We start from the raw sequence: 17,946 nt of genomic DNA, 5'->3' as shown, positions 1-17,946 counted from the left end.
GCGCTCCATGCAAGCAAGGGTATTCACTCCTCATCTGTGTCCCAAATGGCACCCTATTCCCTACAGTATACAGTGCACTACTTTACACCATGGTTCATGGGGCTCATATGGTTCATGGGGCCAATAGGGTTCATAGAGCCCACAGGGTTCATAGGGCCCATTGGGTTCATAGGACCCATAGGGTTCATAGGGCCCATAGGGTTCACAGGGTTCATAGAACCCACAGGGTTCATAGGGTCCACAGGGTTCATAGGGCCCACGTGGTTCATAGGGCCCACATGGTTCATAGGGCCCACAGGGTTCATGGGGCCCACGGGGTTCATAGGGCCCACGGGGTTCATAGGGCCCACAGGGTTCATAGGGCCCACGGGGTTCATAGGGCCCACGGGGTTCATAGGGCCCACAGTGTTTATAGGGCCCACGGGGTTCATAGGGCCCATGGGGTTCATAGTAGTGTGTGCTGGGGGCCTCCCGAGTGGTGCAGAGGTCTAAGGCTCTGCACCGCAGTGCTAGATGCTTCACTACAGATCTAGGTTCGATCCCGGGCTGTGTCGCAGTCGGCCGCGACCGGGAGACCCATAGGGTGGCGCACAATTGGCCCAGCGTCGTCCGAGTTTGGCCGGCTGGGATGTCCTTGTCCCATCGCACTCTAGCGACTCCTTGTGGGGGGCCAGGCGCATGCAAGCTGACTGTTGTCGCCAGTTGTACGGTGTTTCCTCCGACACATTGGTGCGGCTGGCTTCCGGGTTAAGTGAGCAGTGTGTCAAGAAGCCGTGCGGCTTGGCAGGGTCGTGTTTCGGAGGACTCTTGTCTCTCGACTTTCGCCTCTCCCGAGTTAGTACGGGAGTTGCAGCGATGGGACAAGACTGTAACTACCAATTGGATATCATGAAGTTGGGAGTAAAAATACAAATAGTGTGTACTAAATAGGAAATAGGGTTCAATTTGCGACGTACCCTCAGTCTGCTCCAGAAGATATTATGGAAAGGTCATTGGGGAAGGTTGTTACAGATGGGGACGAGCCTACTTGGGACAGAACTGTGACTGTTTAATGCCGGGCCTGGTTCAACCGGGCCACCTCTCTATGTATCACTGGAAACTAAAGCATGTGATGCACGCTGAGGTAATTGAATTGCCTGCACTTAATTGTTGCACATGACTGCATCTCTGGGCAGATATGAAGTGCAAACATTAGATGTGTAGGACTGAAGCTTTAAGCAGGAGGCTCCCCTAGTCTCTTGGTATGCTGTTTTGTATACACTGATGGACCTAAACATGATCCACGCCAGCTTGACACTGGAACAACAAAGGTCATGCAGACATTTTTAGTGGGGCTGCCCATTCAGCAGATCTTCCACCAATGGCGTGATGGCATATTGTGTTTATTTATTCTATATATTACATTCTGCAACGTTCAGAATATTGGATCCCGTGCTGAATAAGCCTCTAGCCCATCTGCCTCCTCCTTGACCATCCAATCATGCCCCTCTCCCCTCCCTTCCCTAGTCCCCACCTCTGTGCTGAGTAAGTACCTTGTGTTCCAGCACCCTGCGCCCCCCCCCCGACACAGTCTCTCTCTCTCTCTCTCTCTCTCTCTCTCTCTCTCTCTCTCTCTCTCTCTCTCTCTCTCTCTCTCTCTCTCTCTCTCTCTCTCTCATGCTCTCTCTCCCTCATGCTCTCTCTCCCTCATGCTCTCTCTCTCTCTCTCTTTCTCTCTTCTCTCCCCCCCGCTGGAAGGTCAGAGCCAGTGCTGGAAGGATTAAAATGAGGAGGAGCTAATCTAGTTAGCTGTTAACTCAGTCTCAGTCCTCCCTCTGTCTGTCTCTCTCTCTCTCTTTTCTCTCTAGCACGGTTTTTATTTTATTTAGCCATTATGGCCCCTCCCTCCAACCCGCTTTATGGCCCCTCCCCCAACCTGCTTTATGGCCCCTCCCCCAACCTGCTTTATGGCCCCTCCCCCAACCCGCTTTATGGCCCATCCCTCCAACCTGCTTTATGGCCCATCCCTCCAACCCGCTTTATGGCCCATCCCTCCAACCCGCTTTATGGCCCATCCCTCCAACCCGCTTTATGGCCCATCCCTCCAACCCGCTTTATGGCCCATCCCTCCAACCCTCTTTATGGCCCATCCCTCCTACCCTCTTTATGGCCCATCCCTCCAACCCTCTTTATGGCCCATCCCTCCTACCCTCTTTATGGCCCATCCCTCCTACCCTCTTTATGGCCCATCCCTCCAACCCTCTTTATGGCCCATCCCTCCAACCCTCTTTATGGCCCATCCCTCCTACCCTCTTTATGGCCCATCCCTCCAACCCTCTTTATGGCCCATCCCTCCAACCCTCTTTATGGCCCATCCCTCCAACCCTCTTTATGGCCCATCCCTCCAACCCTCTTTATGGCCCATCCCTCCTACCCTCTTTATGGCCCATCCCTCCAACCCTCTTTATGGCCCATCCCTCCAACCCTCTTTATGGCCCATCCCTCCTACCCTCTTTATGGCCCATCCCTCCAACCCTCTTTATGGCCCATCCCTCCTACCCTCTTTATGGCCCATCCCTCCTACCCTCTTTATGGCCCATCCCTCCAACCCTCTTTATGGCCCATCCCTCCAACCCTCTTTATGGCCCATCCCTCCAACCCGCTTTATGGCCCCTCCCCCCAACCTGCTTTATGGCCCCTCCCCCCAACCCGCTTTATGGCCCATCCCTCCAACCTGCTTTATGGCCCATCCCTCCAACCCGCCTTATGGCCCATCCCTCCAACCCGCTTTATGGCCCATCCCTCCAATCCGCTTTATGGCCCATCCCTCCAACCCGCTTTATGGCCCATCCCTCCAACCCTCTTTATGGCCCATCCCTCCTACCCTCTTTATGGCCCATCCCTCCAACCCTCTTTATGGCCCATCCCTCCTACCCTCTTTATGGCCCATCCCTCCTACCCTCTTTATGGCCCATCCCTCCAACCCTCTTTATGGCCCATCCCTCCAACCCTCTTTATGGCCCATCCCTCCTACCCTCTTTATGGCCCATCCCTCCTACCCTCGTTATGGCCCATCCCTCCAACCCTCTTTATGGCCCATCCCTCCAACCCTCTTTATGGCCCATCCCTCCAACCCTCTTTATGGCCCATCCCTCCTACCCTCTTTATGGCCCATCCCTCCAACCCTCTTTATGGCCCATCCCTCCAACCCTCTTTATGGCCCATCCCTCCAACCCTCTTTATGGCCCATCCCTCCTACCCTCTTTATGGCCCATCCCTCCAACCCTCTTTATGGCCCATCCCTCCTACCCTCTTTATGGCCCATCCCTCCTACCCTCTTTATGATTCAGTTTGGACCCTCAGCACAGGTGTGTGCGTGACTGTGTGCTGGCATCCTAGACACAGAGGTACAAAGGTTTATGTGGGGGAGTTTAAGTACCGCTTCATAATGGCAAATGTCATGTTTTGTCAATGTCAAGCAGATATGGGTGGTGTCCTAAACAGCACCTTGTTCACTTCACAGTGTACTATTTTGAAATAGGGAAAAGAGTTGCCTTTTGAGATGCACCCTTATTCCTCCGTTACTACCCCTTCATTCAGACACTTGAGTCACAAGAGCAGGGCTTCCCTCCTATCTTCAGAGGAATAAGAGGAAGTTGCGTCACTTTGGTCTGCAACTAAACCCGTATGATGTAATGGCAGGCAACCTCAACCCCTAAGGCTGATCTGTCATGCAGACATATGTGTAGGCGGGTAACGGTCTGTCTGCCTGCTTGCCAGTTTATCAATTTACACACTACAATATACAATCACCTGTCCCCTCAACTTACATACCACAAAACCTGTCCCCTCAACTGACACACCGCAAAACCTGTCCCCTCAACTGACACACCACAATAACATGTCCCCTCAAGTTACACACCACAATAACCTGTCCCCTCAACTTACACACCACAATAACCTGTCCCATCAACTTACACACCACAATAACCAGTCCCCTCAACTTACACCACAATAGCCTGTCCCCTCAACTTACACCACAATAGCCTGTCCCCTCAACTTACACCACAATAGCCTGTCCCCTCAACTTACACCACAATAGCCTGTCCCCTCAACTTACACATCACCATAACCTGTCCCCTCAATTTACACACCACCATAACCTGTCCCCTCAACTTACACACCATCATAACCTGTCCCCTCAATTTACACCACAATAGCCTGTCCCCTCAACTTACACACCACCATAACCTGTCCCCTCAACTTACACACCATCATAACCTGTCCCCTCAACTTACACACCATCATAACCTGTCCCCTCAACTTACACCACAATAGCCTGTCCCCTCAACTTACACATCACCATAACCTGTCCCCTCAATTTACACACCACCATAACCTGTTCCCTCAACTTACACACCATCATAACCTGTCCCCTCAATTTACACCACAATAGCTTGTCCCCTCAACTTACACACCACCATAACCTGTCCCCTCAATTTACACACCACCATAACCTGTTCCCTCAACTTACACACCATCATAACCTGTCCCCTCAATTTACACCACAATAGCTTGTCCCCTCAACTTACACACCACCATAACCTGTCCCCTCAACTTACACACCATCATAACCTGTCCCCTCAACTTACACACCATCATAACCTGTCCCCACAACTTACACACCACAATAACCTGTCCCCACAACTTACACACCACAATAACCTGTCCCCTTAACTTACACACCACAATAACCTGTCCCCTCAACTTACACACCACCATAACTGGTCCCTTCAACTTACACACCGTCATAACCTGTCCCCTCAACTTACACACCACCATAACCTGTCCCCTCAACTTACACACCACCATAACCTGTCCCCTCAACTTACACACCACCATAACCTGTTCCCTCAACTTACACACCATCATAACCTGTCCCCTCAACTTACGCACCACAATGACCTGTCCCCTCATCTTACACACCACCATAACTGGTCCCCTCAACTTACACACCATCATAACATGTCCCCTCAACTTACACACCAGCATAACCTGTCCCCTCAACTTACACATTACCATAACCGGTCCCCTCAACTTACACACCAACATATCCTGTCCCCTCAACTTACACACCAGCATAACCTGTCCCCTCAACTTACACATTACCATAACCGGTCCCCTCAACTTACACACCAACATATCCTGTCCCCTCAACTTACACACCACAATGACCTGTCCCCTCAACTTACACACCACCATAACCTGTCCCCTCAACTTACACACCACCATAACCGGTCCCCTCAACTACCACACCACCATAACCTGTCCCCTCAACTACCACACCACCATAACCTGTCCCCTCAACTAGCCTTGGTTTCTCAAATGACTGCCGCGCCTGGTTCACCAACTACTTCGCAGACAGAGTTCAGTGTGTCAAATCGTAGGGCCTGTTGTTCGGACCTCTGGCAGTCTCTATGGGGGTGCCACAGGGTTCAATTCTCGGACCGACTCTTTTCTCTGTATATATATATGATGTCGCTCTTGCTGCGGGTGATTCCCTGATCCACCTCTACGCAGACGACACCATTATGTATACATCTGGCCCATAATCTGCTAAATTGTAATTACTTCGCTACTATGGCCTACTTATTGCCTACCTCCTCATGCCATTTGCACACAATGTTCATAGACTTTCTTTTTTTCTATTGTGTTATTGACTGTACGCTTGTTTATTCCATGTGTAACTTTGTGTTGTTGTTTGTGTCACACAGCTATGCTTTATCTTGGCCACGTCGCAGTTGTAAATGAGAACTTGTTCTCAACTGGCCCATCTGGTTAAATAAAGGTGAAATCAAATAAATAATTTAATAAATAATTAGACACAGTAGGTGCCTTTCCCTATCACATGCCAAATGTGGGTCCTTCTGTAGCTCAGTTGGTAGAGCATGGCGCTTGTAACGCCAGGGTAGTGGGTTCGATCCCCGGGACCACCCATATGTAGAATGTATGCACACATGACTGTAAGTCGCTTTGGATAAAAGCGTCTGCTAAATGGCATATATTATATTATTATTATTATTAAATATTGTAGTGAAGCTATTCTGTGTGTGTGCACGTGTGTGTGTGTCAGAATGGGAGCAGGTTTTGTTGGTATGGGAAGAGTGTAGTCATGGTGGGGCGGTCTGCTGCGTGTGTGTCTGAGGTGGGTATGACCGCTCGCTGCCTCGCCTGCCTGTGTTTTGCTGCAGCCTCAGCCTGCATATGCGGCTGGCTGTCTGAGTGGCTGGCTGGCTGGCTGAATGGCTGACTGGCTGAATGGCTGGCTGAATGGCTGGTGGGATTGCATCACGCTGGCCAGTCTGAAAGGGCACCATGATGTAACTGTGAGTAATACTACCTCCAGTGAAGTGAAGCAGCTCAGCACTGGACTATACTGTACTATACTATACTGTACTATACTGTTATATACTATACTGTACTATACTATACTGTACTATACTGTTCTGTTCTATATTGTACGATACAAAAATATACTATAACATACTGTACTATACTGAAATGTACTATACTATACTGTACTATACTGTACTATACTGTACTAGACTATACTGGACTGTACTGTACTGTACTATACTGTACTATACTGTTCTGTTCTATACTATACTGTACTATACTGTACTATACTATACTGTTCTGTTCTATATTGTACGATACGAATCTATACTATAACATACTGTAATGTACTATACTATACTGTACTATTCTATACTGTACTATACTGTTCTGTTCTATATTGTACGATACGAATCTATACTATAACATACTGTAATGTACTATACTGTTCTGTTCTATATTGTACGATACGAGTCTATACTTTAACATACTGTAATGTACTATACTATACTGTACTATACTATACTGTACTATACTGTTCTGTTCTATATTGTACGATACGAGTCTATACTTTAACATACTGTAATGTACTATACTATACTGTACTATACTATACTGTACTATACTGTTCTGTTCTATATTGTACGATACGAATCTATACTATAACATACTGTACTATACTGTAATGTACTATACTGTGATGTGAATGACATGTGGATGGGGAGTTGCTACTGCTGCACTCTCTATGTGTGTCCCAAATGGCACCTTATTCAAATATAATATAAATAATATATGCCATTTAGCAGACGCTTTTATCCAAAGCGACTTACAGTCATGTGTGCATACATTCTACGTATGGGTGGTCCCGGGGATCGAACCCACTACCTTGGCGTTACAAGCGCCATGTAGTGCACTATATAAGGAATAGGGTGCCATTTGGAACGTAGCCCGTGTCACCGGCTGACTGGTTCCCAACAGGGCTGATCAGACAGTGAAGACATGTTTTGTATACCAATAACAAGTTATAACAACACGTAACAAGCGGTAACAAGCTACAAATCAAATCAAATTTGATTTATCACATAGAGGTGTTTAGCAGATGTTATTGTGGGTGTAGCGAAATGCTGTAACAAGCTGTAACAACCTGTATAGTCAGATTACCATCAGACAGGTCCACATCCGCCATACGGTTGATGTATTGAGAGAATGACAGTTTTCATGATCGATGGATTGGTTTATACAATCATAGCTCATCCGTAGCGGAGTAATGAACATTCAATGCTGTTATACAGTGGGGCAAAAAAGTATTTAGTCCGCCACCAATTGTGCAAGTTCTCACACTTAAAAAGATGAGAGAGGCCTGTAATGTTCATCATAGGTACACTTCAACTATGACAGACAAAATGAGGAAAGAAATCCAGAAAATCACATTGTAGGATTATTAATGAATTTATTTGCAAATTACGGTGGAAAATAAGTATTTGGTCACCTACAAACAAGCAAGATTTCTGGCTCTCACAGACCTGTAACTTCTTCTTTAAGAGGCTCCTCTGTCCTCCACTCGTTACCTGTATTAATGGCACCTGTTTGAACTTGTTATCAGTATAAAAGACACCTGTCCACAACCTCAAACAGTCACACTCCAAACTCCACTATGGCCAAGACCAAAGAGCTATCAAAGGACACCAGAAACAAAATTGTAGACCTGCACCAGGCTGAGATGACTAAATCTGCAATAGGTAAGCAGCTTGGTTTGAAGAAATCAACTGTGGGAGCAATTATTAGGAAATGGAAGACATACAAGACCACTGATAATCTCCCTCAATCTGGGGCTCCACGCAAGATCTCACCCCGTGGTGTCAAAATGATCACAAGAACGGTGAGCAAAAATCCCAGAACCACACGGGGGGACCTAGTGAATGACCTGCAGAGAGATGGGACCAAAGTAACAAAGCCTACCATCAGCAAGGGCATTCAAGATGAAACGTGGCTGGGTCTTTCAGCATGACAATGATCCCAAACACACCGCCCGGGCAACGAAGGAGTGTCTTCATAAGAAGCATTTCAAGGTCCTGGAGTGGCCTAGCCAGTCTCCAGATCTCAACCCCATAGAAAATCTTTGAAGGGAGTTGAAAGTCTGTGTTGCCCAGCAACAGCCCCAAAACATCACTTCTCTCGTGGAGATCTGCATGGAGGAATGGGCCAAAATACCAGCAACAGTGTGTGAAAACCTTGTGAAGACTTACAGAAAACGTTTGACCTCTGTCATTGCCAACAAAAGGTACATAACAAAGTATTGAGAGAAACTTTTGTTATTGACCAAATACTTATTTTCCACCATAATTTGCAAATAAATTCATTAAAGATCCTACAATGTGATTTTCTGGATTTTTTTTCTCATTTTGTCTGTTATAGTTGAAGTGTGCCTATGATGAAAATTACAGGCCTCTCTCATATTTTGAAGTGGGAGAACTTGCACAATTGGTGTCTGACTAAATACTTTTTTTGCCCCACTGTATATGATAATATCACTAATGATGCATACACCAGATGATATAGTGCACTTCACAGGCAATACGGTTCCATTTGGGACGCATCCAGAATGTTATGTTTGACATTTCTGACATGTTCCTATCCGTGTCGTTGTCTAGGTGTGCCCACGCCGACGGCTGAGATTCTCCATCACACGCTGAGTATGCTGGTCCGGGAGAGGAAGATCTACCCCACACCAGAGGGCTACTTCATCGTCACGCCCCAGACCTACTTCATCACGCCCTCTCTCATCAGGACCAGCTCCAAATGGTACCACCTGGATGAGAGGATACCTGACCGCCAGCAACAACAACAACAACAACAACAACAGTGTACCTCCCCCCTCTCTGGAACCATCACCCCTTCCACTTCTGGCTGTGTCAGAGACAGGGCCCATCCTAAGAACCATGGAGACTCCTATAATAGTTACCGTGACGACCCCCCCAGCCACCACACGACCCTCACCAGGAAGTCCCCTAAGGAGCACCGAGAGGCCTACTCTCCCCACTCCCCTCACTCACCTCACTCCCCTCACACACCCACACAGCCCCAGCCCCAGCCTACCTCCACGGAAAAGACCCGGAGCACCCTGAGCTTCCCCTTCAAGTCGGACACCCTGACCAAGCACCGTGAGGGGGGCAGCAGCGGGGAGAAGCAGTCCAAGAAGTTTGGCCTCAAGCTGTTCCGGCTGAGCTTCAAGAAGGACAAGACCAAGCAGCTGACCACCTTCTCAGCCCAGTTCCCCCCGGAGGAGTGGCCTCTGCGGGACGAGGAGACGCCCACGGCCGTGCCGCGCGACGTGGAGATGGAGATCATCAGGCGGATCAACCCGGACCTGACGGTGGAAAACGTGGCGAGACACACAGCTGTGATGAAGAGGCTGGAGGAGGAGAGGGCTCAGAGGAGCAAAGCCAGCTCGTCAGCCCAGCACAGTGCACGCAGCAGGAGGAGCCGTGGACACCGCAAGCCCCAAGGTAAGCCGTCACGCTCCCACAGTAAGACCCGCGCCTCCCGGGGAGACCCCTCTGAGGGATCCAACCTGGACCTGGGGGCTGAGAGGGACTACCGGGCTTACAGCTCCTCCCTGGCGCGCTCGCCACGGGACACCTCCTTCTCCATGGAGCGCAGCCGTGCCCGACACCTAGCCCACAGCAACCCAAACATCATGGAGTCCCACCTGCCCATCACCCCGGAGTGGGACGTGTCGGGAGAGCTGGCCAAGAGGAGGACGGAGATGCCCTTCCCCGAGCCCTCACATGGGCCGTCCCACTCCAAGGTGCACCGCAGCCACAGCCACACGCAGGAGAGGAAGTCGCGCAACGAGCGCTCGGACAACAAGGCCAAAGAGCGGTCCCGCTCCATGGACAACTCCAAAGGGCCCCTAGGGGCCGGGCAGATTGGGCCCCCGGACTACTTTGAGCGCAGCCCTGATGAGAGGGACAGAGACAGGAGCCGCTACTACACCGATGATGGGACCTTGAGGGCCTCAGCCCAGGCCTCCCAGTACTCCCACTCGCGGGCCACGCCCCCTGCTGCTAAGTTAGCCTCTGACCCCTGTGGGCCCGACGGAGGGAGAACACTTGAAAATAACAAAAGTAGAGACCGTTTACCTGCCTACGACAGCCAGAAGGCTTATTCTCCTAAACACATGGCTGATGACTATTTCCAGTGCAATGCATCCACTGAGGCGGTCCTCACTACCCCTAGCCCCTTAGGAAAACCCAATCACGATAACTTACCTAAGGTGAAGATAGGCTGTTCATCCGACAGACAGACCCCTCATCCCCCAGAATACAAAGAGGACACTACAAAGGGACAGAACGGTGTTAGTTTGCCCATGCCCTGCCAGATGCCTGAGCCTTTGCCAAATGGCCGTTCAGTACAGCACCACAACACCAACTCTGGTAGCATGGACAGGAGGAAGGACATCTTCAGCAAAGACACTCTATTCAAACCTCCGCCCAACACGCTGCCCAGCGGCTACGGGGACGGAAGCTACTCCAGGTCGAGCACATTGAGGAAGACCCCGGTCATGTCGTCGGCTGAGGTGCTGGACAGCCAGGAGCACTTTGAGCAGCCGGGCCCCCTGCTAGCTGTGCCCCGGCCCCCCTCTTCTGGCCCCTCAGGGATGGAGCAGGCTGGCTCATGCCCGGCCGGGGAAGCCTCCTTCGACTACTACAACGTGTCTGATGATGACGAGCTGGAGGACGCCGCCTCAGCCAAGCAGGCAGAGCAGGAGCCAAAGTCCCCTGAGGGCTGTGGTGGGGTCGGTGGGGGAGGGGGGGGTACCATGCAGTGGCTGCTGGAGCGGGAGAAGGAGAGGGACCTCCAGCGCAGGTTTGAGAGGAACCTGACCTTCCCCAACCCCAAGGAGAGTGACCACAACAACCAGAGCCAGCAGTCAGCCCACTCAGCCAGGCTGGACAGCATGGACAGCAGTAGTGTTACAGTGGACAGTGGATTTAACTCTCCACGGTAAGCCTCGTCGGGTGACAACAACACACTCACTCACACAGCCTCTCTGTTTGTGTGGTCGGTGGTCATGAGAGGGGATGGCTTCTTATTCTGTGAATAGACTAATGGTGGGATTATTGTTCTCACATGAGAACATAATGGACTGGTAATATTATTCCATATGGTGCTGTTGATTCTAGTGAATCTGAAGTACAACCTATCATGGTTATAGCCCTGTAGAAGAGACAGAATAGGAGTTTCCAATGTTCCCCAATTCCATAATTGCCTCTCATCCGTGTGAACTTTTGCTTTTCTGTTTACAAAACAACATTTTTGCTCTGAGTGGATTTGGTTTGCTTTGTTTGTTTCTTTCTTTCTGATGTCTGTGCTTCCCTCAATGATTCACGTTCATTTGGACTGTGGTATTCTTCTGAGTGTCTTAGTGAATCACTTGAGCGTAAGCAGACATCTGTGTTTTTGTGGAGTTTTTTTTCCTCGTGATACATGGTGTCTGTCACTGAAATATGTCCATTACGGCAACTATTCACATGGCTTTACCTTCAGCCGACAAAATAGGACCTTTTTTGGTCCCATAAGCAACATACAGTCTGGAGGTTTTGGAGGATTTTGATATTCATCAGTGGTAGAGGGAGAAAGAGGGAGTCCCTCAGCTCAGGCCTTCCTCTGTCATGGTTCATCTGTCGGGTCACAACTGTCTCAGCTGACACACAGCTCTCTCTTCTCATAACAGAAAAGTTGAGCCTCTAAATCCTAAAAGCCATAACTATAAACAAAGACTTGTTCAAAATGTGATTAAGTCATTATTGCAGGCCTGAATCTACTTTACCGCAAAGAACGGACCTCACCGTTTTTTAATGTACTTTCAAATTGTGTGAATAATTGTATTCCGGCTGTTTTTAAAGACTATTGAACTGTGGTCTTAAATTATATAGATAGCAACCCCCAAAAGCTTTTGTGCATTACAAACTGCCTGTTTTTGCTAAATCCTTTTCACCCGGGCCCCTCTGGCATAGTGGGAGTGTGTGACGCTTCATTAGGGTCACATGTGTCTTCCTGTGTCTAACCCCGACCACATGCTCTAGCCTCTAAACAAGATGGATGCCCGCGCTAGCGCCGCTCGTCTTTGATTGGTTTGTATCACGCTTAGGTTTGCAGTTCAGAACCTCTGGGACCATCGGCTCATTTGTTTTCGGGCTGAGTTTCCCCTCCCCTCAGCCCCTACCATGTTTCCAGCCACGGCCTCCCGCTCTCCCCCGGGGCCAGTAATGGAAAATAATGTCTCTGTATTCAGCAGACGTTTGGCTGTCTCTAGATAATGCTCCCCAGCAGACGTTTGGCTGTCTCTAGATAATGCTCCTCAGCAGACGTTTGGCTGTCTCTAGATAATGCTCCTCAGCAGACGTGTGGCTGTCTCTAGATAATGCTCCTCAGCAGACGTTTGGCTGTCTCTAGATAATGCTCCTCAGCAGACGTGTGGCTGTCTCTAGATAATGCTCCTCAGCAGACGTTTGGCTGTCTCTAGATAATGCTCCTCAGCAGACGTTTGGCTGTCTCTAGATAATGCTCCTCAGCAGACGTGTGGCTGTCTCTAGATAATGCTCCTCAGCAGACGTGTGGCTGTCTCTAGATAATGCTCCTCAGCAGAGGTTTGGCTGTCTCTAGATAATGCTCCTCAGCAGAGGTTTGGCTGTCTCTAGATAATGCTCCCCAGCAGACGTTTGGCTGTCTCTAGATAATGCTCCTCAGCAGACGTTTGGCTGTCTCTAGATAATGCTCCTCAGCAGACGTGTGGCTGTCTCTAGATAATGCTCCTCAGCAGACGTTTGGCTGTCTCTAGATAATGCTCCTCAGCAGACGTTTGGCTGTCTCTAGATAATGCTCCTCAGCAGACGTGTGGCTGTCTCTAGATAATGCTCCTCAGCAGACGTTTGGCTGTCTCTAGATAATGCTCCTCAGCAGACGTGTGGCTGTCTCTAGATAATGCTCCTCAGCAGACGTTTGGCTGTCTCTAGATAATGCTCCTCAGCAGAGGTTTGGCTGTCTCTAGATAATGCTCCTCAGCAGAGGTTTGGCTGTCTCTAGATAATGCTCCTCAGCAGAGGTTTGGCTGTCTCTAGATAATGCTCCTCAGCAGACGTTTGGCTGTCTCTAGATAATGCTCCTCAGCAGACGTTTGGCTGTCTCTAGATAATGCTCCTCAGCAGACGTTTGGCTGTCTCTAGATAATGCTCCTCAGCAGACGTTTGGCTGTCTCTAGATAATGCTCCTCAGCAGACGTTTGGCTGTCTCTAGATAATGCTCCTCAGCAGACGTTTGGCTGTCTCTAGATAATGCTCCTCAGCAGACGTTTGGCTGTCTCTAGATAATGCTCCTCAGCAGACGTTTGGCTGTCTCTAGATAATGCTCCTCAGCAGACGTTTGGCTGTCTCTAGATAATGCTCCTCAGCAGACGTTTGGCTGTTTCTAGATAATGCTCCTCAGCAGACGTTTGGCTGTCTCTAGATAATGCTCCTCAGCAGACGTTTGGCTGTCTCTAGATAATGCTCCTCAGCAGACGTTTGGCTGTCTCTAGATAATGCTCCTCAGCAGACGTGTGGCTGTCTCTAGATAATGTTCCTCAGCAGACGTTTGGCTGTCTCTAGATAATGCTCCTCAGCAGATGTTTGGCTGTCTCTAGATAATGCTCCTCAGCAGACATTTGGCTGTCTCTAGATAATGCTCCTCAGCAGACGTTTGGCTGTCTCTAGATAATGCTCCTCAGCAGACGTGTGGCTGTCTCTAGATAATGCTCCTCAGCAGACGTTTGGCTGTCTCTAGATAATGCTCCTCAGCAGACGTTTGGCTGTCTCTAGATAATGCTCCTCAGCAGACGTGTGGCTGTCTCTAGATAATGCTCCTCAGCAGACTGACCTGCCTCCTCAGCCAGCTTATTCAAACAAGATGGGCAACCTTTTATGGAAGTGATTATGGAACTGGAAACAGTGACCGCTGCAGATTTGAAATGGCTTGGAGTTGGAGTGGTGGCCCTTCCTTGTAGATTCGGTTGCCTATTTCACAGCCTCTAACGACCTTGTCATTTTATTTTCCTGTGAAGAACGGTGATAAGAAGTGTGATGTGGTTTTCCACTCTGTTGGGTTGGGATCACACTAGTGATCATGTGGAGCTCTTCAGGACAGATGTCACTAATCTCCTGTGTGACTGAAAGGGGATTGGTCCACATATGTACAGTACTTGGTCTTTTGGCCCCTCCCTCCCAGTTAGCTCTGCTCCACCCCTCTCTCCCATAGTCGTGGCCTGCAGATGGAGCCAGTGAGGAGAACCACATCCACCTTTCATGGGTGACCTGGTCTAGCTGGCAGTGAAAAGATAGAAACAGGCACGATCAGACATTTTTGACATGCTGTTCCTCTCTAAATCAGTAAGACACCATTCAAAACAACTATCTTGTCATACAGATATTACTACCTTAAATATTATCAGTAATGTAATGTTACAAACAATTCCATTGTAGAGAACATCAGACGAATGACTTTATAAGTGTCTATATCTGCCAGAGGATATGAATCTTACATGACTCTTCTCTCATTCGTTCTTCTTGCTATACCCATCTTTTCTTCTCACCTTTTGTATCCCCCCCCCCCCCCGCCCTCTCAGGACAGTGGTTACAGCAGTTACTGGTTAACATGGAGAGGATATCAAGTTTTGATTTACTTGAAGGGAACTCCCTAACCTCTAAGTGCTGCCTATAGCTGGAAAACTTTATAGACAACATGTGTCAACAATCAATCGGATACTTTCTGCTCTCACACTATTCCACACAAACAAGGGAAGGCAGCATAACATGCTTCTGTGTTCGGACTCTCTCCTTCTTTCTCCTCATTCTCTTCATCATTCTATTGTTCTCTTTTTGTTCTTTCCCTTCCTTTCCTCTTCTTCCTGGCTCAGCACACGAGAGAGTCTGGCCTCAAACACCTCCAGCATCGTGGAGAGCAACAGGCGTCAGAACATGGCTCTGAGTCCCGGACACCTGGGAATCGCCACGGGCAACGGTCCACCTTTCACCTTCCGGACCATTCCAGAGCCGCCGCCTACCACCCAACCCGAGAAACTCCAGAAACCCTCAAACTGTTTGGCCTCCATCACCAGTGTGTGACAGTGGCAGGAGAGGGAGATCAAATGAAGAGGGAGGTGTTGGGTTTGGATGAGTACAGCTCCTCCACCTCACTGGGGCTGTTTTAGTATCCAGACTGGCTGACACAACACACACAAGCCCGTTCAGCGACTGGTATTACATTGTCAATCTGTCATGCAATGGTTTTGGTTTAGTTTTCCTCATCTTCTGTTTGTTTTTTTCACAAATGTTTGAATTTGTGCTACTCACTACTACATTGTAACACCACTTCTCACAAGAGTACATTTCTAAAAATATTTAAAGGCATTGATCTTTTTCAATCCCATTCTAAACCTTGGAAGAAAAAAAAAACGTCATTCTACAGGTCCTTTTAGGTTTTTGTTTTTACTGAGCAGTTTTAATTTATTTCATGTGACTGATTTGACTTTGACCTGCCAGTTGACATTCTGTCACTTATTTTGGTGTCAAATGTATAATTTTATAATCTCAGGTCACTCGTAATTACATTTTTTTGGCTATGTGTGGCTGTTGAGCTTTTTAAACATACTCTTTAGCCCCCTCTGCTGGCTCACATGAGGCTCTGACACAATGCGATGCATGCATAGCCCTGCTTGCTAGACTTTACCTGACCCCTCTGCCATAAGGCCTACATAATGCTGTCATGATAATATAACATGCAATAAACCGTTATGTCAGCTCATGATGACTGATTTACAGCTGCCCTAACAGAAACCGTTGTTTAGGCTTGTTAATTGTCTGGCAATACATCTAGACAATTAGCATACCTGAGTAATGGTTTGTGTCATGTCTGTGTCAAGTGACATAAGCAGCTGTCATTATGGTTTATAATGCTATGACGTTATTATGACAGTCTTACGAAGGGTTCAAGTGACATGTTATCCTAGTGATGTTAGGAGTGCAACATGTCCAGTCCATCTAACCTCTCTGTAGGGTACTATTGGTGTACCAGAGTAGCCCTCTGTTCCGTGGTACTGAACCCAGCCCTGACGCTGCTGTAGTCTAGATTTAAAAATCCAAGTGTTTGAACTGGGCTCTTAGAGCTAATGTTTACATAGAATCAGGTCTCTCAGCACATTTTGGTACATTGTAAATACAGATTAAGGAAAGGCCTCAATGCCCGACAGGGATTGAGTTTCTAAGCAGAGTACCACACGGCAGTCATGGCCAACAATGGAAAAACCTAACTTGTATTGTTATTGGATGAAAAATGTCACACTATTCCTGGTGCTGTTGAAGGCATTCCATGTTCAAATTAACAACAAGGGACTTTTGAATATGGACAACGTCGAAAACCATCCCCTTTATTGAGGCAGATAAGGTCAGTCCTCTCTTTTATTGAGGCAGATAAGGTCCTCTCTCCCCACCCCTCTGAGTTGTTTTGATATTTGACCCTATGTTGTCAGATTCTCTCTAGTACAACTACCTCCACAACAGTAGAGTAGTGGCTCTCCTCTTACAAATCACTGTCATCAGCCTGTATCCTGTGAATGTCAATGTTAAAGCCCTAGAAATGACTCACACACAAAGACCATGTCAAAGTGCTGGACTGACTCTCTCCTATTGTCATTCTCACGACAACAGAGCTCACATGTATGCGCTACTTGACTATTTAGCCCCTCTCTCTGTCTGAGTTTATTAGAGGTGTTCTTCTCACGCAATTCTCACTTTTTGACTCTCACTTCCCCCAACAGAAATGTAATCATTTCTGTGCAGTTTGATTATAGGGGAGGGGGGGGGGGTTCTCCTCTCCTCTATTTAATGATGTTAAGGATATCAAAGGTGACCTCATAGCACAGCATTTCCGTAGGATACATCACCGTCCTCTCAGCACTGTGTACCATCAGTATCCATGTCTCATACAGTGTGATGATGAGCCTATGAAGGGAGTGGTGTCAACCTTGTCACTTTGGTAGTACAGTTCCAGTCCAATGACAACGCATTGAAAAGGTCCATTTTCAGTTTTTGTGAGCTCTTTTCAAATAATGATCAACATCATCAATTCCCTCTGAAATCAAAAGGGAGAATTGCAGCCAAGACTGCCTTGTATTGTCATGTTTGCACTGAAATAAATGCCTGTTCTCTGGTTGCTGTAAAAGCCATCCAAGAAGGATGTTCTGTTTATATTGAAAATATTTCATATGAAATTCTGACAGTCCATGAAATGTCTTCCCTTAACATTGCGGATTTATAATGGAGTTCAACAACGTTGTTTCTAATTGTGACGGTATGTCATACTGTAGATGATCTTGGTCTGTCATGCTTAGTAAAATAATGTCAACAATAAGAGGGATTTTTTATGTCTATAATATCTAAGTCCCTTTTTGTGTAGTCATGGTGTTTACTGTTGTTCTAGTGTGTGTGATATAACCTTTGGGGATTGTTACTTTTTAAGATAATAAAATAACATGTT

At 48.0% G+C, this 17,946-nt stretch overlaps 1 protein-coding gene across 4 annotated transcripts in view; it reads left to right on the top strand.

The window, feature by feature from the left end:
* The window catches only part of LOC124010793 (storkhead-box protein 2-like), a 112,033-nt gene extending 94,087 nt beyond the window's left edge, over positions 1 to 17,946 (top strand). For all 4 annotated transcript variants that reach the window (XM_046323455.1, XM_046323457.1, XM_046323456.1 and 1 more), the window contains 2 exons: positions 9,027 to 11,382; positions 15,329 to 17,946. In XM_046323455.1, coding sequence (XP_046179411.1) covers positions 9,027 to 11,382; positions 15,329 to 15,536 — 2,564 coding nt within the window. In that variant the 3' untranslated portion in view covers positions 15,537 to 17,946. The remainder of the gene's footprint in view (positions 1 to 9,026; positions 11,383 to 15,328) is intronic.

Source organism: Oncorhynchus gorbuscha, linkage group LG23 (genome assembly GCF_021184085.1).
Source record: "Oncorhynchus gorbuscha isolate QuinsamMale2020 ecotype Even-year linkage group LG23, OgorEven_v1.0, whole genome shotgun sequence".
In the NCBI taxonomy this organism is placed as follows: Eukaryota; Metazoa; Chordata; class Actinopteri; order Salmoniformes; family Salmonidae; genus Oncorhynchus; species Oncorhynchus gorbuscha.
This window is presented reverse-complemented; position numbering and strand designations above follow the sequence as displayed.